This window comes from Polyodon spathula, unplaced genomic scaffold, assembly GCF_017654505.1.
Source record: "Polyodon spathula isolate WHYD16114869_AA unplaced genomic scaffold, ASM1765450v1 scaffolds_1305, whole genome shotgun sequence".
NCBI lineage: Eukaryota > Metazoa > Chordata > Actinopteri > Acipenseriformes > Polyodontidae > Polyodon > Polyodon spathula.
The window spans coordinates 50488-71739 of NW_024472788.1; the positions used below are offsets into that span (position 1 = coordinate 50488).

Sequence of the window (21252 nt, forward strand, 5' to 3'; positions counted from 1 at the left end):
ATCACTCAGCCACAATGCTTACCTCCCAGTCCTTGAGCTCTGTAATCACTAGGCCATGGTGCCTCCCAGTCCATCAGTGCAAAAGCACTAGACCACCCAGTCCATCGGCTCTATGACCACTCGACCGTGCTGCTGACCTCCCAGTCCCCACCTCTAACCCCTGTGCCAGTCCTCAGGTCTAATCGCTATGAACACAATGCCTTCCAGTCCCCAGCTCTAACCACTTTACCACTAAGATGCACTGGTTCCCGGCCCCTGAGCTCTCCAAGTACTGGCTCACACAACCTATTTATAAAGTACCTGCAGTTCAGTAACTTCAATATATGGTTAGTGGTTTAATTGCACTGGTTACCTGTACCTTACTTGGAGTGACTGGTGATTTACCTGCATATACCAGAAACTTACCTGCACTAACTAGTACCTTCATTGCACTAGTGCCCTGGTGTGCTGGCTAGTGAATCCTCCTACCTGCTATTCTGAGCCCTCCTCTCCCGAATACTGTAGTAGTTTGTAATTTTATGGAAATATTATTATTATTATTATTATTATTATTATTATTATTATTATTATTATTATATACAAGAATGCAATGATACAAAGTATATATTGTACACATTTGTAAATGTTTGGAATCAGGTTTAAATTACTGTGATGGCTTTCACTTGTTAACTTATTATAAATAAATAAAAAAAAAAAAAAAAAAAATGCATGTTTATTTGGAAGGAAATGGACCATTATCTGCTTGCATTACAGGTATAATCATGACCTGTCTACATTCTGTATAATCTGTAAGAGGAGTCAAGGGGGATAGATTGGCTGCTGAGCATGATGAAAATGTATGAACCAGAGGATGCTACTCAGCCCATGAAGCATCATCCGGTTCCTAGACAGTGAGTGATCTCAAAACTTTGTCCAGTCGGGTCTTCAAGGTTCCCAGCGATTCAGCATCAGCAGCGTGGCTTGGTAACCCATTCCAACCCCTCACCGCTCTCTGTGTGAAGAAGTCTCTCCTTACCTAGTCTGTCTCAAGTCTGTTTCCACTTAATTTTCAACTGTGTCTTCACACTTTGCTTCTCTGGTTAATATAAATAACATTTATCAGTCACACTCAGACTTTCTCTTCACTTGCTATCGCTTTGGGGAATAATTGTGCTGCATTATAAAGTAAGCGTGCTAGTAACTCACTTGAGCAGCGCTGTTCTGACCTGTGAAGTAGCTTAATGAAGGATGCACCAGTGTTTGTGCACAGCGTCCTTGTGCCCCCCCTGCTGATAGCCCCATTGTAAGCAACATTAGCGCTTTTAAACAATACACAGCGTACAGAATTACGGATACAAGTTTATTCAATCAGTTGACAAAACAGAGCCTTAACATCAGGATTTAGTTCTACAAGCCATTACGTGACACCAGCGAGCAGCATTCACTATAATAAAGACGCAAATACAAAATCACAACGCCATTCACTCAAAACTAACAAGGCAGTTTGTCATGCCACGGCAAGAGGCAGTTTTACGTCCATTAAAAGAGATGTAACCGTACCTTATTTGTAGTTAAGATCAATCTGCCTTTCTTTTCTAGAAGCAAAGCGTGCAATCACATTATCGTACCAGTTGGGTTGCTTCTCCAGGAAAGACAGCAGGTTTGTTTCAATGGATACGGTGGCCCAAGCACTCTGGTGACTCTGCTCCACGGTGCTCCTCAAGTACGCCTTGATGCGCTCAAGGCAAGAGAAGCTTCTGTCCACACTAACTGCTGTTGCTGGTATAGTGGCAATCAAGCAGAAAAAGCGGTACACTTCCACCAGCACCTCACACAGCCCAGTTTCATTGATTAAACGCAGGATGTCGCTAACAGAACGGTTCTGAAACTGGTCATCTTTGAAGACGACACCAAACTCATTCTTGAGACGATCTAGATCAAAGTAGCTGCCGTAAGAGTCGGCGAGCGAGGTAAACGCATCTGTGGGGAACTGCTTGCTGAAAGCCAGAAATCTGGAGGAGTCCGACAGCTCGAGAAACTGCAGAGCCTTGATGTCTGCAAACCTCAGCAAAAGCTGAACGATGATGTTGTCAATGATGTCACTGTAGAGTAGGAAATAATTCTGACCATCTTCAGGGGTTCCATCTTCCAGCTTCAGTCTGTTTGCTAGAGGTGAAGGTATGTCAGCAAGACCGGTGACTGCAGAATTAAACACCTCTTTGAACTGCTCCTCCTTACGCAGATCATCAATCATGGTGATTGTTAACTGCACTTGCGAACTGCAGTAATTCACATCAGCGGTATTCTTCTGAAGAACGTCGTGGAGAACGTCAGTAATGCCGAAGATGGCGCGGTAGGCGTAGGACAAGAAGATAAACTGGAAGTCGTTTAGTTTTGCCAGGAACCCTGCAGCCTGTCGCCGGCATTCCCCGTCCCAACCATTGCCATCAACAATCTCCTGAAACACTTGGCACAGCTTCACTCTTTCCGAGACGATGGCGTGCAGGACTCTGCTGTTAGATGTCCACCCAGCTGCACTCAGGGCGGGTGTCCTGCCCACAATTCGGTCCAGCAGCGCCGTGCATTTGCTCGAGCGTGTGAAAAATGTGGGGAAGCCTTGCAAAGTTGCAAAAAAGCAACGCGTTTGTTTAATACACTGCGCCCCCTGCTGGAGAACTAGATTCAATCTGTGGTCAAAGCAATGCACTAACAGAGCTCGGGGAGCGTCTTTTTTAATGAGGGCTTGAAGACTGCCCAGCTCCCCAGCCGTCACTGCAGCGCCGTCGTACGACTGAGACACGAGTTTTCTTTTGTAGTCATATTTTGAGAGCTCTGAATCCAGAAAGTGCTTCAAAGCGACCGCGGTTCGGTCTGCGCCAACATCTTTAAAACCCATAAACCGTTCCTGCGTGTTGCCCTTCTTGTCCACGTAACGCAACACGAGTGCCAGCTGGCTTAGCTGAGACACGTCCGTTGTTTCGTCTAGCTCACAAGCAAAAAAGCTGCAGGGTTCAATCTCACGGTCGATGTGAAATGCCATTTCTTCAGCCACGCATTCGACCAATTCGTTTTGAATGGTCTTCGACAGGCCGGAAAAAACGGGCGCGTTTTTCTGCCAGTAGCCATTCAACTCCTCGTCGTGACGAAAAAAAGAACCGGTAAGTTCAGTGAAATGGCTGCCAGGTTCCTCTGCCTCACAGTGGCCACGGAATGTAATTTCCCGACGAGATAAAACGACCGAAATGTCGATTAGCCGCTTCAAAACCTCTCTGTTCTTCCTGACCTTGTCGTTGTGCGCTAAGGTGGCGAGGCGCCTTTGCTCACGAAGCAACGCGACGGCTGCTGCGCTTTCATGCTCCAAGCGCTTCAAGGAAACCTCGTTTCTGATGTGCTCGTGTGATGACCGGTGTAAAAAAGCGCTCCGTGACAGGTTTTTCCAGTCACAGTACCCTGCATGAGCCCAGATGTGTTTCTTCGTTGAAAGCAGCAAACACGGCCAGCAGTATAGTTTGTTTCTCACAGCGCTGCCTGTTAGCCAGCTGTGGACTCCATACCAAGATGTCTGGAACTGCCGTGTCCGTCTGCCGTCTTTCATCAAAATCTCCAGTGCAGGTGTTAGTCTGCCGTCCTTAACAATTGAACGCCTCTCTTCTGGGGGTCTTGCTGTAAAACTTATCTCCATCAGCTCGCATATAATATCGGATTCAACTAAAGCCATTGCAGAAACAGTTTCAAACCGCACAGACGCGAACTGCTCCAAATCCAGACCGTGCCTCACCAAGCTGTGGTTCTATAGCAACGCCCTTAGAAAGGGACTCCCCGCCGTGGAGAGTTGCCGTGGTAACAGACTGCTTTGTGACGCGCTCTTTGTTCTTGCAAGGGTTTGGCCTCACGCAGCATTCTTCCAGCTTGCTGGAGCTGCGCTTTCGCTAGTACTGGTTAGAGCGAATTGTTCATTTTAAATAATGTCACTAGTTCTACGGGACTTAACTTTATTTAATATATGCATGATTGCATGTTGATCAATTACATACAAATAATATGCTCAATGTATTTTGAGCCTTTGGGAATTATTGGTGAGGCCTTGTTTGACTTGCCTCGACATAATCATAATCATAATCATAATACAATCTAAAACTATGACAAGCTGTAAAACAATGTTAGACACTTTTAATTAGGTTTTAAAGATTGTTAATAGATATGAGATAGGTAGAGCAAACGGCTGCTCATTTGGTAATCCAGGGACAGACGGCTATTGAAAGCCACAGAGTATTCTGTCCGGCTATTGCTTGAAACTGTTGCTCTCCGAGAATGTGCAATGCGAGCTCCCCCGCCCCCTTCCCGTCTCTCTGCAGGGGGATGGGCGACAGTGATGCAGACTCGTTTAAAAAGGGGAGTTACAAGACATTAAGTAGAAAGGAATGTTTTTTTTTAAAGCAACCAAGTCTGTAGCCGACGATTCTATCGCTAAAACCTAATTTGCCTGCACACAAAACAACAATAATTTTGCCCATCTGGTTTTGGTCAGTAAATGGTGGGATTAAAATGAGGGTTGTGGTTTAGATCGATAAAGTAAGACGATACCACTAGGATGTTGCATAATAGATGCGATCCTCTATAAACAAGGTGTAACGAGGAGATATTCTACACAAATCGAGTCATCGCGTAAGTGAATATTTTGCTCCTGCAAAGAAAAAACACAAAGTAGATGCATTGCAACACCAGTTAAAGACGAAAGCGCACCGTGCATTCTGCACCAGCTAGTGTGTATCTGCAGATCTGCCGGCCACGGGGTTCCCTGCAGCAATGCGTCTACTGATTACAAAACACAAAGTTTGACTCAGACCGTCCCTCCAAATCAAAGCGTGCTCTGTTCCCATTACATTGCACTATGAATTGTGCTGTCCAGAAGTATTTCGGTACTCATTTTCAATGGCAACGTTGCAATTGTTTTAATTGAATCCGTGTAGAGGTTTAAGGTAATGAAAACACACGTTTGAATAGGCAGCCATGTCTAGCTTAAGGTTCAAGGTGGCCGAATTACTACAAATAAACGAAACAAAAAAAAAGGTTATCTGCTTTGCGCGCTTTATACGATGTGAAGATTTTTTTGTTTTTGTTTTTGTTTTGTTTCGTGGTAATTTTAATCAGTAACTTGTAAATAAATCATAACACGTGTTTAAAGGAGAACTGCAGTGAACACGGTGAATTAAATAAAATAGCATCGCTTGATGTTGTATTATTTTAATGTGTGTATTTAAATGTGTATTAGTCGAGATTTACAACTTGAAATCGGCGCCTTTTTTAAATTAACAAAAAAAAAAAATACATATTGCATTTTTAAAATCCCGCGGGTTTGAAGTTCATTGGCCCAAACTGGCGGAGTTGTGATGGACAGGATCATTGCCCAATTAGGAAAGAAACCAGTCTACTCCGAACACCCAGCTAGCCTGTGGGTTGTACAACACGCTGATTGGTCAATTTTCCAATCTCATTATGCACACCTGAAAGTATCCAATAAGAGTTTCGGGTCGCGTTCGTTGTTGCTTTTTTGACCAATCAAATATGAGGCGGAAAACGCCAGCCAATAGTTTTGAAGCGTGGGCCGGGTTTATGGAGACGCTGGTTCTATAAATAGCGCTAGAACGGGTTTGTTTGTTAATCTGCGCTGAACTCGTGTAGTTGAGAGTGAAGATTAAGCCGAGGATTTGAGATCATGTCTGGACGAGGAAAGACCGGCGGTAAAGCCCGTGCTAAAGCCAAGTCTCGCAGCTCCAGAGCCGGGCTGCAGTTCCCTGTCGGGCGTGTCCACAGGCTGCTGAGGAAAGGGAATTACTCCGAGCGCGTCGGCGCTGGAGCCCCGGTCTATCTGGCCGCTGTGCTCGAATACCTGACCGCCGAAATCCTGGAGCTGGCTGGCAACGCCGCCCGGGACAACAAGAAAACCAGGATCATCCCCCGTCACCTGCAGCTCGCTGTCCGCAACGACGAGGAGCTCAACAAGCTGCTAGGAGGAGTCACCATCGCTCAGGGAGGAGTGCTGCCCAACATCCAGGCCGTGCTGCTGCCCAAGAAGACCGGCCAAGCTGTGGCCAGCACCGGTAAGGCGGGCAAGAAGGGCTCCCAGTCCCAGGAGTACTAAGGGAGCGGCGAGGAAGAGACCGGCGGAACATCGCTGCATTAAAACTGCAACAAGCAAAGCGAACCCAAAGGCCCTTATAAGGGCCACCCACATGATCAGTGAAAAGAGATGTCCATTTTACCCTTCAGTGTTGTAGGTTCGTGTTGAATTGCACACGCTGAGATCTGCCATGCATAAAATGGCCGGTCTTAAACGGACTGCGACTGCATTTACGTACGTGTTTACGAGCAAGATGTTTCATCACGTAGTGAACAAAAGCACCCTCTGGTCTAGGTATAATCCTAATGTGACTTGATTTTTTTATATTAAATAGTTTAAACTCCTATCGTGGCGCTTTACTCATACAGCTCTGCAGATATAAACGGTTGTCTCTTCTGATCCATACGTCTCTTCCACCCCCTCATAGTAAATTTGCTTTCCACAGGGAGGTTATTCCAGTCTCCTGCTATGGGAGAGAATTAGTACAAGACTCCCATCGCGCACGATTCCCTTCACATTTTCGGTTTCTTTACAACCACCAAGCTTTTGCGATAATGACTCACGGGTTAAAACCCCGGCGTTGCTTTTGTGCAAAGACTGAGTAACGAGAGCGACTGTTTAAGGCGCTGGTCATTCTCCAGTCTACAGCACTATCGCCTCTAATGCTATACATTATACGCTTAATAAGCACGATCTAGTAATACACGTGTGGTTTTTGTAATGGGAAAAGGGCTTCAAGGACGTGTACAAATGCCAGCCCTTGTCTTGAATAAGATGCTCATTGTGTTCCTGTTTTCGAGGCGGGGAGGTGTGCAGTGTAACTGTTAAATTGCAGGTGTTTCCTGCTCTGAGTAAGAGGTGGCAAACCGTCTGCACTGGAAACGGTTGAGACGGAGCCCACTTCTCTGCACACCTGGGTTCTCTCTTGATCTTCAGCAATGCTAATCATTGGGGCTGGTTGATGTTAATAACATTAGGGCTGCCCTTCCCAGGACACTAATACCATAAATTGAGCTCAAGTTACACGTGCATACAATATGAAATGATATACTGTAGTATCAATATTATCAATGTTTCCTAATGAATTAATATAGGATTTCTAAACAGTTTCAACTTAACACCCTTCTGTTCAGAGGTCCCTCTTTTTCTGCCTCCAGTGGTCTCCCTTAATAAAGCATCTTTATAAAATACAGTACATACCTGTTAGAGAAATCACAAAACTAAAAGGTTAAAGGGGATTTTGAGGAGCATTCTAATAACAATAAAAACATCTCCACATTTAAGGAAAGGAAGCTTTCATGCTGCACATCAGAGCAATTCAAAGTACACATGTCAAATAAATACACCATTCTGATCACAGCTGGGTAAAATCCATTTTATTTGTTTTTCATGTATTTGAGAGTGGTATAACATTTGGCATTGCATTGTTATATGGCCCTTAAATGTCTTTGTTAACTGTAGGAATAACGGTTTTAATGTACTCGGAGGCCAGTCTTTAACCAGGGACTCATTCAGCGTTGCTCTCGCACTACCAGACTGTCTTTTGAACCAGCGTACATAATGGCTTACTGTAAAGCCAGAAATATTTGTGAGACTTTCAATGTGTGTTTTGTGCATGGGGGGCGGTGATTGTATGAGTTTCAAATTCCACTAACAATACATACTTTGTATATTGCAACAGGTCAGCAACGTTTCTGGAGCAAAATTGGTTTTATGGGTGTGATTCAGCAAACTGGCTTTGCAGTATTCATTACACCTCGAGAGATGGGTTAGATCTGAATCTTACGATCTCAGGACCTGAGAATATTCCAGACAACAGGAAAAACCAATCCGCTATTCCCAAAAGAGGCAAAACAGGAACATTTTCTCTTTGGGGGTGTGTGTGTGTATATATATATATATATATATACACACACGCACTCAGAGTACATTTTTCAGATATAATATATACATATACACACTGTTGTAATAGCTATCAATCACGCTGATCACGTTATATGTTTATATATCAGTATGTTCAGGTAGTAGTTCATACTGATGCCAGTGTGTTTCAGTCAGATGGCACTCTTGCATTCAGCATCATGGGTGTTTCAGAGATCCCAACCACTCTAAACTGAGCATGCCTTTGCACAGCTGCTGGTCTAATCCCTCAGTATGGAGGCAAGACAATGGATGGGTCTTTGGGAGATGTAGTCTGTTACATGTTTTTACTATACACAGGCACTTAAGGGTTCACAAAACTACATCTCCCATAACCCTTTGCTTTGCCCCATCCCCTCCATCCTATTGCTATTTAGGGTTTAACTCATGAGTTACTTAAAGCACTCTGTTAAAGGACCTAAAGTCATCCATTAACTGTTTATATAAATCTTTATGCACAGGGCTCACAGTGCTATCAGTGTTGCTCAGGGGAAGGCAACTAGCCTTTAGCTTGAAGTTCACAACACCTCTAATCACCCATGCAGTAAATCGCCCTTCTTTTGTAACTACTGATTTCTGGAGCTCCAGTCCTAATCCTAGTTCTCTCCCACACCCAGATGTTACTAGCAGTCCAGAGAAGATAAGCACATGCTTATCCGTACATGCATAGGAAGAAAGGAGGCACTCAAACTGAAACTCACAGACGCACAGCGGATCCAAAAACCTCCAGAAACAGCAGCAGCACTTTTATGAAAAAAACATTTAACCACTTTGACTTAAAAGCATAGCAATCAACCTCTCGTAGCAAGTACACAACCAATCTAAAAACACGCTTCAAAAGACACCCGGAGTTTCAGACAGGCTGAGATTGCAACAGGAGTTCACAGGTGTCGTGTTAATACTGCACAAAGGTGTTCAATACCTCAGCACGAGTCCACAGCCCCATGCCAGCCTTTAAGCTAAAGACAAGACACGCTGCGGGGGTCAGGTGCGTGCGCTGATGGCATCCGTCACCAGGTGACTTTAATCTGGCTGGTGACACGAGCACACGAGTGCAGGCGTTTCCCTCCAGCGCACTCCCACATTCAGAAAGCACACTTGGGATCTGGATTTCAGCTGCAAACTTTCAGGACATAAAATTGAAGGATGCATCTATTGGGACTTCCTAAAATGCTTAATGTGCTTAAATTCAAACCAAACCCCAAGAAACTTTGCAGATAGCAAGCTTAGCACTTCCCAACACTGGTCCAAACATCGCGGTTCTGGTTACCACAGCATAACAATCACATTAAGCCACATTTTTCACATTAAGTGGGTTTTCAGGCTGAATGTGATTATTGTCTTGTTAAGATATTTATTTTCACTTCATGATCATAAGCCACAAAGTTCACATTGGGCTGTTGTCAGCTTGACGTGATTATTATATTGTGCATATTAATGAAAACAGTTATTTGTTTAGGACAGTATTGCGAAGTGTTAGGCTTGCCTTTTACAGACTTTCTAGGGGCCCGGTTTGAATTCGTTTCACATTAAGCGTTAGGATGTCCCTATCTATTTTATATTTATTTTGGATGGTAGAAAAAAACAGATTCACATCATTCTGACTACACAGAATATGGAGGGGCATTCCTACACCTCTCCCTCGCCCTCATGTGAAATCATTATAACTGATGGTTTGAGGTGGGGGTGGGAGGCAGTACCGCTGTGAAGGAATCCCGAGCTCTTGGGCATGGGAGTGGAGAGTCCCCTCTGTGACCGTGCCTCCCTGTGGGTCAGGGGGAAGGCCCGGGCTTGGCTATCTGGCGTCGTTGAGCTGCCTGGCCACAGTGAGGATCTCGCGGGCCCCCTTGCTGAGCAGCAGGCAGGCCAGGTCTACCCCCAGCTTCTCAGCAGAGGCCTGGTCCCGCGAGCACACGTTCCTCGCAGTGATGCCCACGTGCTGAGGGTCATCGCTCGGGCCTTCCTCCTCCTGGAGAAACGAGGGAGGGAGAGAGAGGGAGTGAATCGCAACGAGGTTCTGAGCACCGTCGTACGACATAACTTAATCCACAACTTTCAAAATAAATTAAACATAATAACGACGTCCTCAGAAAAAGCCCTGGGGCCCGGTTTACTATGCCTCTACTCCAGCCAGGGCAAAGTCTTCACCACTTACTAACAATTGTAGGACGGAGCAGGTAAATCACGCATGCTCAATGCCGTTGAATTTGTCTATGCACTTAGCTGTGGGACTTCCACATTTCCAAAGACGACCAATGGGACTGTGCATCCCAGGGCCAGGCTCTGGGACAGTGTTAGTCAGGACAGTGTGAAGCTGTCCGGAGGCACTGACCTGAGCGTCCATCACGATGGAGGTCTGCATGGTCTCCTTGATGCTGTCGGAGCCGTCCAGACTGAACACAGCGCCGGTCATGTACAGCTGCGCGAGACACAAACACAGGTCAGGATTTCAATCCAGTCCTTTTAAGGAGACTAGTCTAGCGTGACGCTCCCCTCAACACCTCTCCTAATAGAAAGATCTCACGTTTGATCAGGGTTGGGTTTGCATTTAAATGCGATCGTGAAATACACACCACATTTGTACTGGCATTTGCGTGCAGTTCCACTCAACCCTGCATTTTACTGTACAAAGGTGACTAGCAGAGCTAAAAGACAGACTGACGTGTGGCTGAGTTTAAGTAACTCAGCAGAATCTCAGTACCTGGGAGTCCTTGAGCTCAGTGTGCACCGCGACTGGAACACTGCAGCCTCCTTCCTGCAGGAGACAAAGAGAAGGACACTGACACCCTGACAACACTTCAACAAGACAGACAATACAGCAGCATACAGAGGGGTGGGACCAGGTGCCTCCAGCTATCCAGTGACGGTAGATGTAGTAAGGTTGACTGCATGTGATTGTAGATAGTCTGCGACAGCAGATCAATCAATATTTTATATAGCGCCTTTCATAGTGGACCACCATCACAAAAGCGCTTTACAAGATGCAGTAACACAAGGTGCCTGTATATATTCTGAGATAGATATTGTGAGGTGCCCAAGTACATGTAGCTACTCTATGGTGGTAGTGAGCTTGACCAGGGGCTTGTCTATATTCGGAGATCAGAGATGCAGTGAGGCTGACCTGGTGCCTGTATGTATTCAGTCTACAGACCCTCTCTGATGCTACAGCACTGCAGCAAGGTTGTTACCAGGTGTCTGAGGAAGGCTCTCTCAGCCACGCAGCGCAGCACAGTCTCCGGGTCGTGCAGCACAGACACCATGTCCAGGATATCCCTGTCACGAGCCCGCACCTCCACCGCCAGCGCCCCCTGTGGACACAGCAAGGGACTGCAGGGTTAAAGGAGTCCCGCTGCTGAAACTTAATCAAAACTCTTCTGTTAAAAATGAACAGCTGGATGGGATTTGACATTACATATGCATTTTGTTATACTATTGCAGACAGGCAGCAAGGTGAAAGCCTTATCTGTTTGTGACAAACTGCAACATTTCCATGAGCATGTGGCGCTGTAATCAATTGCAAAGGAGAGAAGCTGCAGATGAAACAATACTAACCTGGCCGACAGCGTACATGCAGTCTTCAGGGCCCAGCAACTAAAACACAAAACAGGCGTTATGAGACGGCCGGGCTAAGGATGTGACATGCTGTTTAAACTATTAAAACAGTGAGAAAAAAAACAAAAAAAAACTATTAGGGCTGGATTCCCAAATCTTCCCAAGCAGCACACCCAATGAAGTCGCTTGTTATATTCCAGTCTTAAGTTGCGTTCATTACATGTGTTAGAACTGTCACTGGTGCTGGTTGTGCTTGTAGCTGTGTGGAGTAAGACGATCGGCACTCTGGGTCTATACTGGTCAGACTGGTGGTACCTGGCTGACCCTGCTCTCCCAGCCCATTCTCCGCAGCCCGGCAGCTGCCAGTATGATGGCAGAGTAATCGTCCTTCTCATCCAGCTTCTTCAGACGGGTGTTAAGGTTCCCCCGCTGGTGCACAAACGGTTAAGGACGCGAGCTCACCGCTGACGGAAATTAGACTCCCAATTATTGCACTGCTGTTCACTCCATTCCAGGTTTTACTGGGAGCTTGATTACTCAGACCTTGAGTAGAACAGACAGGAGGTGGAGGCCATTATTAAACCCAACTTGGAATAGGTCAAACTGCTCTGAACTGGGTCTTATTAAACTCACAGTAATACCTGGAATGGATCTAACTGCCGTGCAATGAGAGTCTTATTAAACTCACTGTAAACCCTGGAATGGATCTAATGCTGTGCAAAGAGTGTCTTATTAAACTCATTGTAATACCTGGAATGGATCTAACTGCTGTGCAATGGGAGTCTTATTAAACTCACTGTAAACCCTGGAATGGATCTAATGCTGTGCAAAGAGAGTCTTATTAAACTCATTGTAATACCTGGAATGGATCTAACTGCTGTGCAATGGGAGTCTTATTAAACGTATAGTAAAACCTGGAATGGATCTAACTGCCGTGCAATGAGAGTCTTATTAAACTCACTGTAAACCCTGGAATGGATCTAACTGCCGTGCAATGAGAGTCTTATTAAACTCACTGTAAACCCTGGAATGGTTAAAGCTGCTCTGCAATCCTTACATCTTGTTTACTGACCAGGGACCGGACTGCTTGAACACTGGCACCTGCTCTGTGAAGGACCATACTGTAATATCAGTGTACTTTGTCACACGATCGGTACGCTAGACTGCAGTATGATGGCAGCTGCACTCAGCCTGAAGTTTATTACAGCTGCTCTGTAAAGGATACGATGTCCTTGAACTCCAGGTGAGGAAATCTCTTCTTGAGCTGAGCTGCTCTCCGCAGAGAACTTGTCCCGATCACACTGCACAGAGAGAGAGAGAGAGAGAGAGAGAGAGAGAGAGGGAAAGAGACAGGGAGGACGTAATAATAATAATAATAATAATAATAATAATAATAATAATAATAATAATAATAATACATGGACTCTTTCCTCACCTCTTCTCTGGAAGCGTGTGTAACGTTCTCCCAGCATTCTTCGGGTGCAGAACAACGGCATCATGGGGGTTTTCTCGTCTACAAGAGACATGAACTGGTCAGAGTGTAAGCGCCTGTGTGTCTGTGTGTCTGTCTGTGTGTGCAGTGCCCGTGTGTCTGTGTGTCTGTCTGTGTGTGCACAGCGCCCGTGTGTCTGTGTGTCTGTCTGTGTGTGCACAGCACCCATGTGTCTGTGTGTCTGTCTGTGTGTGCAATGCCGTGTGTCTGTGTGTGTGTGCAGTGTGTGCAATGCCCGTGTGTCTGTGTGTCTGTGTGTCTGTCTGTGTGTGCACAGCGCCCGTGTGTCTGTGTGTCTGTCTGTGTGCGCAATGCCGTGTGTCTGTCTGTGTGTGCAGTGCCCGTGTGTCTGTGTGTCTGTGTGTGTGCAGCGCCCGTGTGTCTGTGTGCCTGTCTGTGTGTGCAGTGCCCGTGCGTCTGTGTGTCTGTCTGTGTGTCTGTGTGTCTGTGCAGTGCCTGTGTGTCTGTCTGTGTGTGCAGTGCCCGTGTGTCTGTGTGTCTGTCTGTGTGTGTCTGTCTGTCTGTGTGTGTGTGTGTCAGTGTGTCTGTGTGTCTGTGTGTCTGTCTGTGTGTGCACAGTGCCCGTGTGTCTGTGTGTCTGTCTGTGTGTGCAGTGCTCGTGTGTCTGTGTGTCTGTCTGATTGTGCACAGCGTCCGTGTGTCTGTCTGTGTGTGCACAGTGCCCATGTGTCTGTGTGTCTGTCTGTGTGTGCAGTGCCTGTGTGTCTGTCTGTGTGTGCAGTGCCTGTGTGTCTGTGTGTCTGTCTGTGTGTGCACAGCGCCCGTGTGTCTGTGTGTCTGTCTGTGTGTGCAATGCCCGTGTGTCTGTGTGTCTGTCTGTGTGTGCAATGCCCGTGTGTCTGTGTGTCTGTCTGTGTGTGCAATGCCCGTGTGTCTGTGTGTCTGGCTGTGATGGAGTGAGAATCCCTCACCTGTAAACAGTGTTAATTATGGTATTCGGAGGGGTGCTCGGGGTGCTCAGAGGGAGGGGAGGGGTGCTCGGGGTGCTCGGAGTGCTTTGAGGGGGGTCCTAGGGGTGCTCGGAGGGGGTACTCACTTGAGGACAGCCCCGATGGTGAAGCCCAGGGGCAGTGTGGTAGGGAGGTCCTTCAGAGAATGCACCACAAGATCAACCCTGCAAACGAAACAGTGACCACCACCAGGAGTTTAAAACACACACACTGTGCAGCCACACACACATTTTCACAGAGTTTTCAGTTCATGAAACCCCTTTAAACGGTTTTATACAGTTTATTAGTTAGTTCTCATGCTTGTGTTTTTAACAGTCCTTACAGTTTTGTAACTAGGACCAGTTGCGTGATCTGTTAGAGTACAGATATACTTATATGAGTATACAGACATGAGATTAATAAGAAGCTACTCTAGGGGGAGCTATGGGGGTAGATTTGGACGCTATGGGGTAGATTTGGATGATAAGACTCTAGAGAGGTGTAGAGAGAGAACTACAGCATGTAAATATAACGTGAAACCATGCGTTTCAAGCTGCAAGCTTACTCGTTTCTCTCCAGAGCATTCTCCAGCTCTTTCGTGAAGAGGCTCTTCTCTCCAATCTGAAAACAATTAAAAAAATATACAATTCATTAGTAGTTAACCTATACTGAAAATACTTTAGTATTCTAGATTGAGCGCTATTAAATGTTTAACAGTTCTGGTATATATAAACCATCTCGCTAACATTATTCAGCATTTGTTTTTTGGGGTTTTTTTCGTGGTATTTAGTGATGGGGGTAAACTAGGTAATCAGTAACTCACCTCACAAAAAAAAAAAAAAAAAAAAAAAAAAACAACATTTTCAGGATTATATAAACGATCCTACTATCTTAACCCAGAAAGCAATTTCTCTTTGACATTACAAGGAGAACAAAGTAAACAAGGAGGAAGAATGAAAGTAAATGAATATCCGAAAATTAAAAAATAAAATGAATACAAACAAAGCTAAAGTATCTCATATGGTCAGCGCTCTGTAACCCTGCTCTCTGTGGTTTGAATTCACTGTGCCCAGGCAGGGAGCTGGGCAGCACCCCGAAGCTCACCTTTGACAAGGCTGTGTCCAGGATTTTGTCCCCGGTGGTAGCCATGGCAACTGTACAGATGCAAACAATACATAATTAGACAGTGAACTTACAGCTGCAGATTCGCACAATCCTGTTCAATCTTAACCAGAAATAAGAATACGATTTGGAGTCATCGGAATCCTTGTTAGCAGTCCAGTTCAATTACATTCTCCAGAGGTAGTTTTTAGCTGTAGAGCAAGGGTATCCAATCACAGTCCTGGAGGTCTGGATGGAGGTTTAATTGGTTCAATTAAACAATTTAGAACAGGGCTGGAACAAAGACCAGGAGTGGAAGAGCCTGCTTTGGATAGTTCTTGTTGTAGAGAATGAGACACGGGGACTGTCCATGTTCTTGCTACTGCTTTCAGCGGTAGGATGTTATAAATGAAAACACAGACATTTTCAAAATGGGTTTAGATATGAAATATCTTACTAAAATATGTAAAACCTTTTTAAAACAAAGGGAGGGCTAAACTTTGAAGCAGGTCTTTAGTCTTTATATATATATCCACCCATAAACTAAATCAGTCGTCATCATAAAGAACAATGCCGGACCAGTAAACACGTACCACGATCAGCTCAATCCTTTAATACTGACCCCTTCCTCAGTGATACCGTCTTGGAAATGAGTTTTGTTTTAATGGATCCACACATACTGGGACACAAAAGCCACCAGTTCAGTTTTGGAACAAGCTTCAAGCAGCACAATCCTGCACTTTACGAAGCGCACAAACCATCGTTTGTTAATTGAGAGAGAGAGAAAGACGAAGTGTGAAGCGAGGGCATTCTGACCGACTGGCTGGCTTTCTTAAGACTTGGCCGAGTTAGTGACACACTTTAGCACAGCCCTCCGCCATTTAAAGCTACAGTCAAACTACTGTCAAACTGGAAACATCAGCGGCAACTTCTTTTGCGTCTGTCTCGCTGTGGACATATTTACAGCCCCACATGTTTAAGCATGTAAACGATACATACACTCTATAGAAACTAAATGGAGTAATTATGAGAATTCTGTGGCACGTATATTTTACAGATTTTTAAGTGAACATTTATGCATATTTCTTGCCAGCAAACATTTCATGTTTCACAGTATTCAGGACTGATGATCAAGTGGGGACCTCAAGCCAAGCCCCCTTTTAATCCCAGTCCGAACCAAGGCAATGGATCAGTTACCAATCTACTGAACCCCAGGACTCCATGCTCCCAACCTGCACTGGTGGGGAGCAGCAGGAGGCAGGCAACTTTCCTCCCTAACTCAGCGGGAGCACAAAGCCCAATGCAGCTCCTCTCTCTTCCCAACCAAGATCGGCAACTTGGCATGAGCGGGCTTCGAACCGTGCCTGCATGAGTTCCCCTACACTGCAAGCAGGAGCCCTTTAACTACATGAGCAACTTAGACTGGAAGAGTTTCAAGGCTTACTTTCATCATTACCCAGGGAGGTATAACAACACAAACACATCACTTACATATAGCACTGTGGACCCTATGCAAACACTGACGATGCCTGGTGCATGCAGTACAGATGGAGAGCATGACCAGCACACATTAGATATTCAACACATGTGTGTATACTGCATTGCATTTGCCATAACTGCACTGGATAACCCCTCCACAGTGCTGGACCTCTTTAACTATCAATCCAGCTGGAGTTTTTACCCAGGAGTGACTTACTGATCAACTGATTGATATTCAATAATGCTGAATAATCAGGTTTATATATTTTAGGGAGGGGGACTTTGGCTCATTAACACAGAACACCTGCAAAATTCCTCACCGATTTCCGTGTGAACTTCGGGGTACAGATCCTTTAACTTCTCAGCCACGCTGTCTGTCTGAATTCGGGCCAGCTGAAAACAAAAACAACACAAAACGTAAATGAGTGAAAATGACACGCTCATCGTTCTGAATGGAACGCATCAACGTTCCAGGCGGAATGCTCCACGCTGTGCTGCACCGCTCCCTCTGTGATCCCGTCATGAACAGGCAGCGCGCCCTGCTCAATCGATCATTGAATATTAAAATCGTGCCAGTTCAGTTCCACTTGGGCTATCGAGCGAAGGACTCGTACTGCAAGGCTGTGAAACAAAAGGCAACTTTCAGACAACTGCCAGGGTATCTCCACACAAGAGACAGCAGGGCAGGAAGGATGCTTATCTGTCTGCACCACAGCCTCCCCCCCCTCTCCCCCGGCTCTCAGTCACTGCGTGCCCTCTGCTAAGGAGAACTTCGCTCTATAACATAACATTCCAGCTGATCAGCTTTTTGTTTGAATAGAACAATGTTACTGTTTTTGAAAATGAATGTTTATACAGAAAGTCAATGCATTTGCTCATTACATTATACAAGCCCATTGCTGTAAAACATTTTCACATGTTGTGTGTGAGTGCATATAATACAGCTGCCTCTTTACAGCAACGTATGGCCATCACGTCTCACTGATTCAATCTTTTGGCCACTCCCTTATTCCTGTTAAAACAATCTGCTTCCACCCCTAGGAGTTCACAATATATGTTTGTATGACTAATAATTCATTTAATGGGTAATCTTTGGTATTAAATGCTATATTGCTTTTAACTGACATTTTGTAAAAAGACTAGGTTTGTCACTGCTGTTTCTAAATGTATTGCTTCTTTCAGATGATTCCATAACATAACTTTAAACACTCATCATAAAATATCCAGTTGTACGGTCATGCAGGATCTTGGTACTGCCTCCTTTATAGAGCCAACATTACTGTTTCTTGTAATTGTGTGTTGAGATGCTAACGAGTGTGGAAAACCAGAGTTGGATTAATACAGATATTTTGAACCTCGTTATAACAGATCCTGAATACTGTACATAATAGTGTCTACATTTAGAAATACATTTAGTTATAGCAAGTTTTAGAGTTTCTATCAGGTAAATCAGCTTGGCGATGAATGACCCCAAAAACACTTTATGAATGAGAATCCACACCTGTATAAATGAACACAGGAGTGAGGAAGAGAATATAGCCAACATCAAAGCATAAGAAAACGACATGAATGAAATGAAGCCCCAGGTGACACTGAATGAATGAATGAATGACTTTAGTGGGTGTCCTTGGCTTGACGGCAGCACTGTAACAGGACTGTATTACGGCTCTGTTTCTCATGTCAGTTTTACTGATAATACAATGATGGGGTTCTTAAAGAACAGACACAGACACTTACCTGGCTTTTTCTAGTCCCCACTCGAATCACACGGGTTGCTCTTCCATTTCCGTCCTGCAATCAAACACAAAGCACGTCCATTCACGTCTCTCATATTACTGTAGACAGCACCGTGTCCAGACCCTTTCCAGGGTTCCTTTACTAAGCTGCTGGCTGCTTCAGGACAATTCTCAGATCACTTTGTCATTACTGATCAAAAAATAATAAAAAAAAAAGAACTTCTAAAATCCTGCACTAGAAACAATAAACCAGCCAAGCACCCTTCATTTGCCTTATAAACAAGTGTAGACAAGCACTGGTAATGCATGCTAGAAAGCATGGGGAAAGCCCAGCACAAGCCTGGTTCAAACTCTTGCTCACACGCACGCTTACCTCAATGTATTTCCCTAATCCGTTCTCCATGTCTCTCAATGATTACTATTGCAATTACTATGTATGGTCAATGTCTCCGAAGGGGCTCCGGTCTTGCCTGTGTGGAGGTGCTGAGAGAGGGTCTGGCTCATCTGAGGGTGTCTGACCATGTGCCTTTCAGAACTCGCTAACCTCCCCCCTACACCCAGAAAGGGAGGGCGGCTGGGACCCCTGAGATAAGAGAATACTGCCAATTCACTCTGACTGTTGGGGAGGGCAGGGTGGGGCACAGCCACAGCAACAAAAAAAAAAAAGTTCAGATCTGTATGTGTGCAGGGGGTAGCTATCCCATGTTAAAAAGATGGACTGTATTACCATCTATTAACTCTGCAGTGTTTAATAGTAAGACAGCAGCACAGTAGTATAGAAAACTGTCCTGATTTACTGTGATTCATCAAATAATTTACTGATACTTCTTGCTATGTGTAAAGGTACATCTGCTGATAATTATCAACAAAACTGGTATTGAACATGAGTATAGTTGTACCATTAATAGCAAAACAGCCTTCTTTAGAGAAACAGCAGGGCCACTGTACAGTACTGTGAATGCAGACAGAGTGTGCAAAACAGCCTTCTTTAGAGAAACAGCCGGGCCACTGTACAGTACTGTGAATACAGAGTGTGACCTTGTACAGTTATGCAGCTGCATCTGTCCTGTGTCCTTCTAGTACTACTGGGACTGCACTAATATAAGCAATGCAGACCCAGATCAGAATCACATAGCTGGTATTCTGAATGAGACGCCTGGGTTGGTAGGTATATACACACATCAAGGCAGGGTGCTGGATCATGCGTGTGTGTACGGGGGTGAAGGGGCACAATCTGTCCTTCGATTTTGTTCAATTTCATTTAAAACACTGATCGTGTTATTTATGTAAATCTGCGCGGTGCAACGTTGTTGTGACTCTGCAGCTGATGCACAGCACACACACACACCCCATAGACTATACAAGTCACCTTGGGTAAAGGCGTCTGCTAAATAAACAAATGATAATAAGTGTAACACATACCGGTACAGTAAAACTGCTGTAATCACACAGCCTATCTCAGAAGCAAAAAGAAACCGCGCTGATCATGAGGAAGTGCCGGTAATAATTATTGAAACTCCTAAAACGTTCGCCCACTGGACTTTCAACATGTGATTCTGACTCTTACTTTAAACTTGCATTGCCGTATTAAAAAAAAAAAAAAAAAAAACAACCCCAATTCGCACCACATAACACGCGTGGAGCGTGTGGTGCACAGTACATGGCAATTATATTTCAGTATCACTGTAACTGTACCCACGCTTACTCGGACTATTGCACAGATACACCTTTAAGAACGACTTCAACGCCAACCAATAGAAGAGCCGACTTGCCGCCGGGATTCCACCAAATAGCCAATAACAATGCCCTAGAGGCGGTGCTTAAGCGCTGTGTGTGTTCAGGCGTCCTTACCTCGCTGCCCGCGGTTGCTGCGGACGCTCCCGACATCTCCGCTCTTGAGGGTTTAGAAATGCAGTTTTGTTTTGTTTTTCCAGTTGGTTTTGTTTAGTTCGTGTGTGTTTTTTTTTCCGGTCCCGGGAGCTCGTTGTTCTCTGTAGCCGGAGGGAGCTGTGCTCTGTGCTCTCTGAATGAAACCCGGAGTGGCCGCCTCCTCCGGCTGCGAGGGGGTCACTTCCGGCAAAGAAACACAAAATAAATAACAATAATAAAAGAGAATCACCCAAACACCCTTATCAGACTGCTGCGCAATGATTAGAAATCAAAATTATTATTATTATTATATAGTCACTCTGCATAGATCATCGTGAATAAAATACACTTTATTTTTTTTTTTATCATTTTCTGCCTGGAACAGAATGCAGACACAAACAAAACAGTATTTGCCAAGGTCAGAGAATCGGATTGTGCTCGAGGTTTAAAACAGATAAGGATGAAAATGCACGATCGTTTCCTTTACTGTTTACACTGCTAAAACTGAGGCTGAAGGGCCCTGAAAAATAAAACGAGTGAGATTTGCCAGGTCCGTCCCTAAACGAGCTGTAAACACAGTAAACCCTTATACTGCTGCCTGTGCTGTCGGGCGAGCGCTTGGACGGGGTTGTGTTCAGCACCGTGCAGCCGCACACAGCGGTACTTTACAGTGAGGCTCTGGAGTACAGCCTCCCGGGGGGAATAATTTGGTATTGCAGCGTGTGCAACCGTGTTTACTGTATTTAGGATGTACTGTGCGAACACATCACACTGCGTTGATTATTCATTTTATTGCAATGTTTTATGCACGCAGAATAGTTTCTTATTTATATTGGTGAATGTGCTGCCTGGGTTTCAAGCACTGCGTGATACTGGCTTCTAGTGTCCTGTTTCTTCAAATATGCAACAGACACTCACTATAACCCGGGATCCACATTATCACATTGCAAGAAGTGTGGATGGGACAGTTGAATAAAGACGCACGCTGTCTCAGCTGGAGTGGAGGGAGCCGGGGGTGGACCCGGGGTCTCAGAGCAGTCTCCCCTAGCAGTT

At 45.1% G+C, this 21252-nt stretch overlaps 2 protein-coding genes across 3 annotated transcripts; one reads left to right on the forward strand and one right to left on the reverse strand.

The window, feature by feature from the left end:
- Positions 1–5630: 5630 nt before the first annotated feature.
- LOC121309534 (histone H2AX) lies at positions 5631–6444 on the forward strand. Its single transcript, XM_041242512.1, has one exon. The coding sequence runs from the start codon at positions 5696–5698 to the stop codon at positions 6119–6121; it is 426 nt and encodes a 141-aa protein (XP_041098446.1). The 5' UTR covers positions 5631–5695; the 3' UTR covers positions 6122–6444.
- Positions 6445–7461: 1017 nt separating this feature from the next.
- LOC121309533 (porphobilinogen deaminase-like) lies at positions 7462–20828 on the reverse strand. 2 transcript variants are annotated; one of them, XM_041242509.1, is made up of 14 exons: positions 20182–20828; positions 18332–18385; positions 16915–16987; positions 15119–15168; positions 14580–14635; positions 14122–14199; positions 13008–13085; positions 12798–12873; positions 11888–12001; positions 11573–11611; positions 11209–11328; positions 10722–10775; positions 10353–10439; positions 7462–9989 (listed from the first exon to the last, which is right to left on the reverse strand). In XM_041242509.1, exons 1-14 carry the CDS (start codon positions 20215–20217, stop codon positions 9816–9818), a joined length of 1089 nt encoding a protein of 362 aa, XP_041098443.1. In that variant the 5' UTR covers positions 20218–20828; the 3' UTR covers positions 7462–9815. The 2 variants fall into 2 exon arrangements, with proteins under 2 accessions (XP_041098443.1, XP_041098444.1); XM_041242510.1 differs by lacking the exon at positions 20182–20828 and adding an exon at positions 18704–18926.
- Positions 20829–21252: the final 424 nt, after the last annotated feature.

Excerpts from the sequence above, each read along its gene's own strand:
- LOC121309534 (XM_041242512.1), top strand. The coding sequence starts at position 5,696 with ATGTCTGGACGAGGAAAGACCGGCGGTAAAGCCCGTGCTAAAGCCAAG.
- LOC121309533 (XM_041242509.1), bottom strand. The coding sequence starts at position 20,217 with ATGTCGGGAGCGTCCGCAGCAACCGCGGGCAGCGAG. Across the intron at positions 14,200-14,579 it reads AATGCTCTGGAGAGAAACGA|GGTTGATCTTGTGGTGCATT; the intron begins GTAAGCTTGCAG and ends TTTCGTTTGCAG. Across the intron at positions 13,086-14,121 it reads ACCATCGGGGCTGTCCTCAA|ACGAGAAAACCCCCATGATG; the intron begins GTGAGTACCCCC and ends TGTCTCTTGTAG.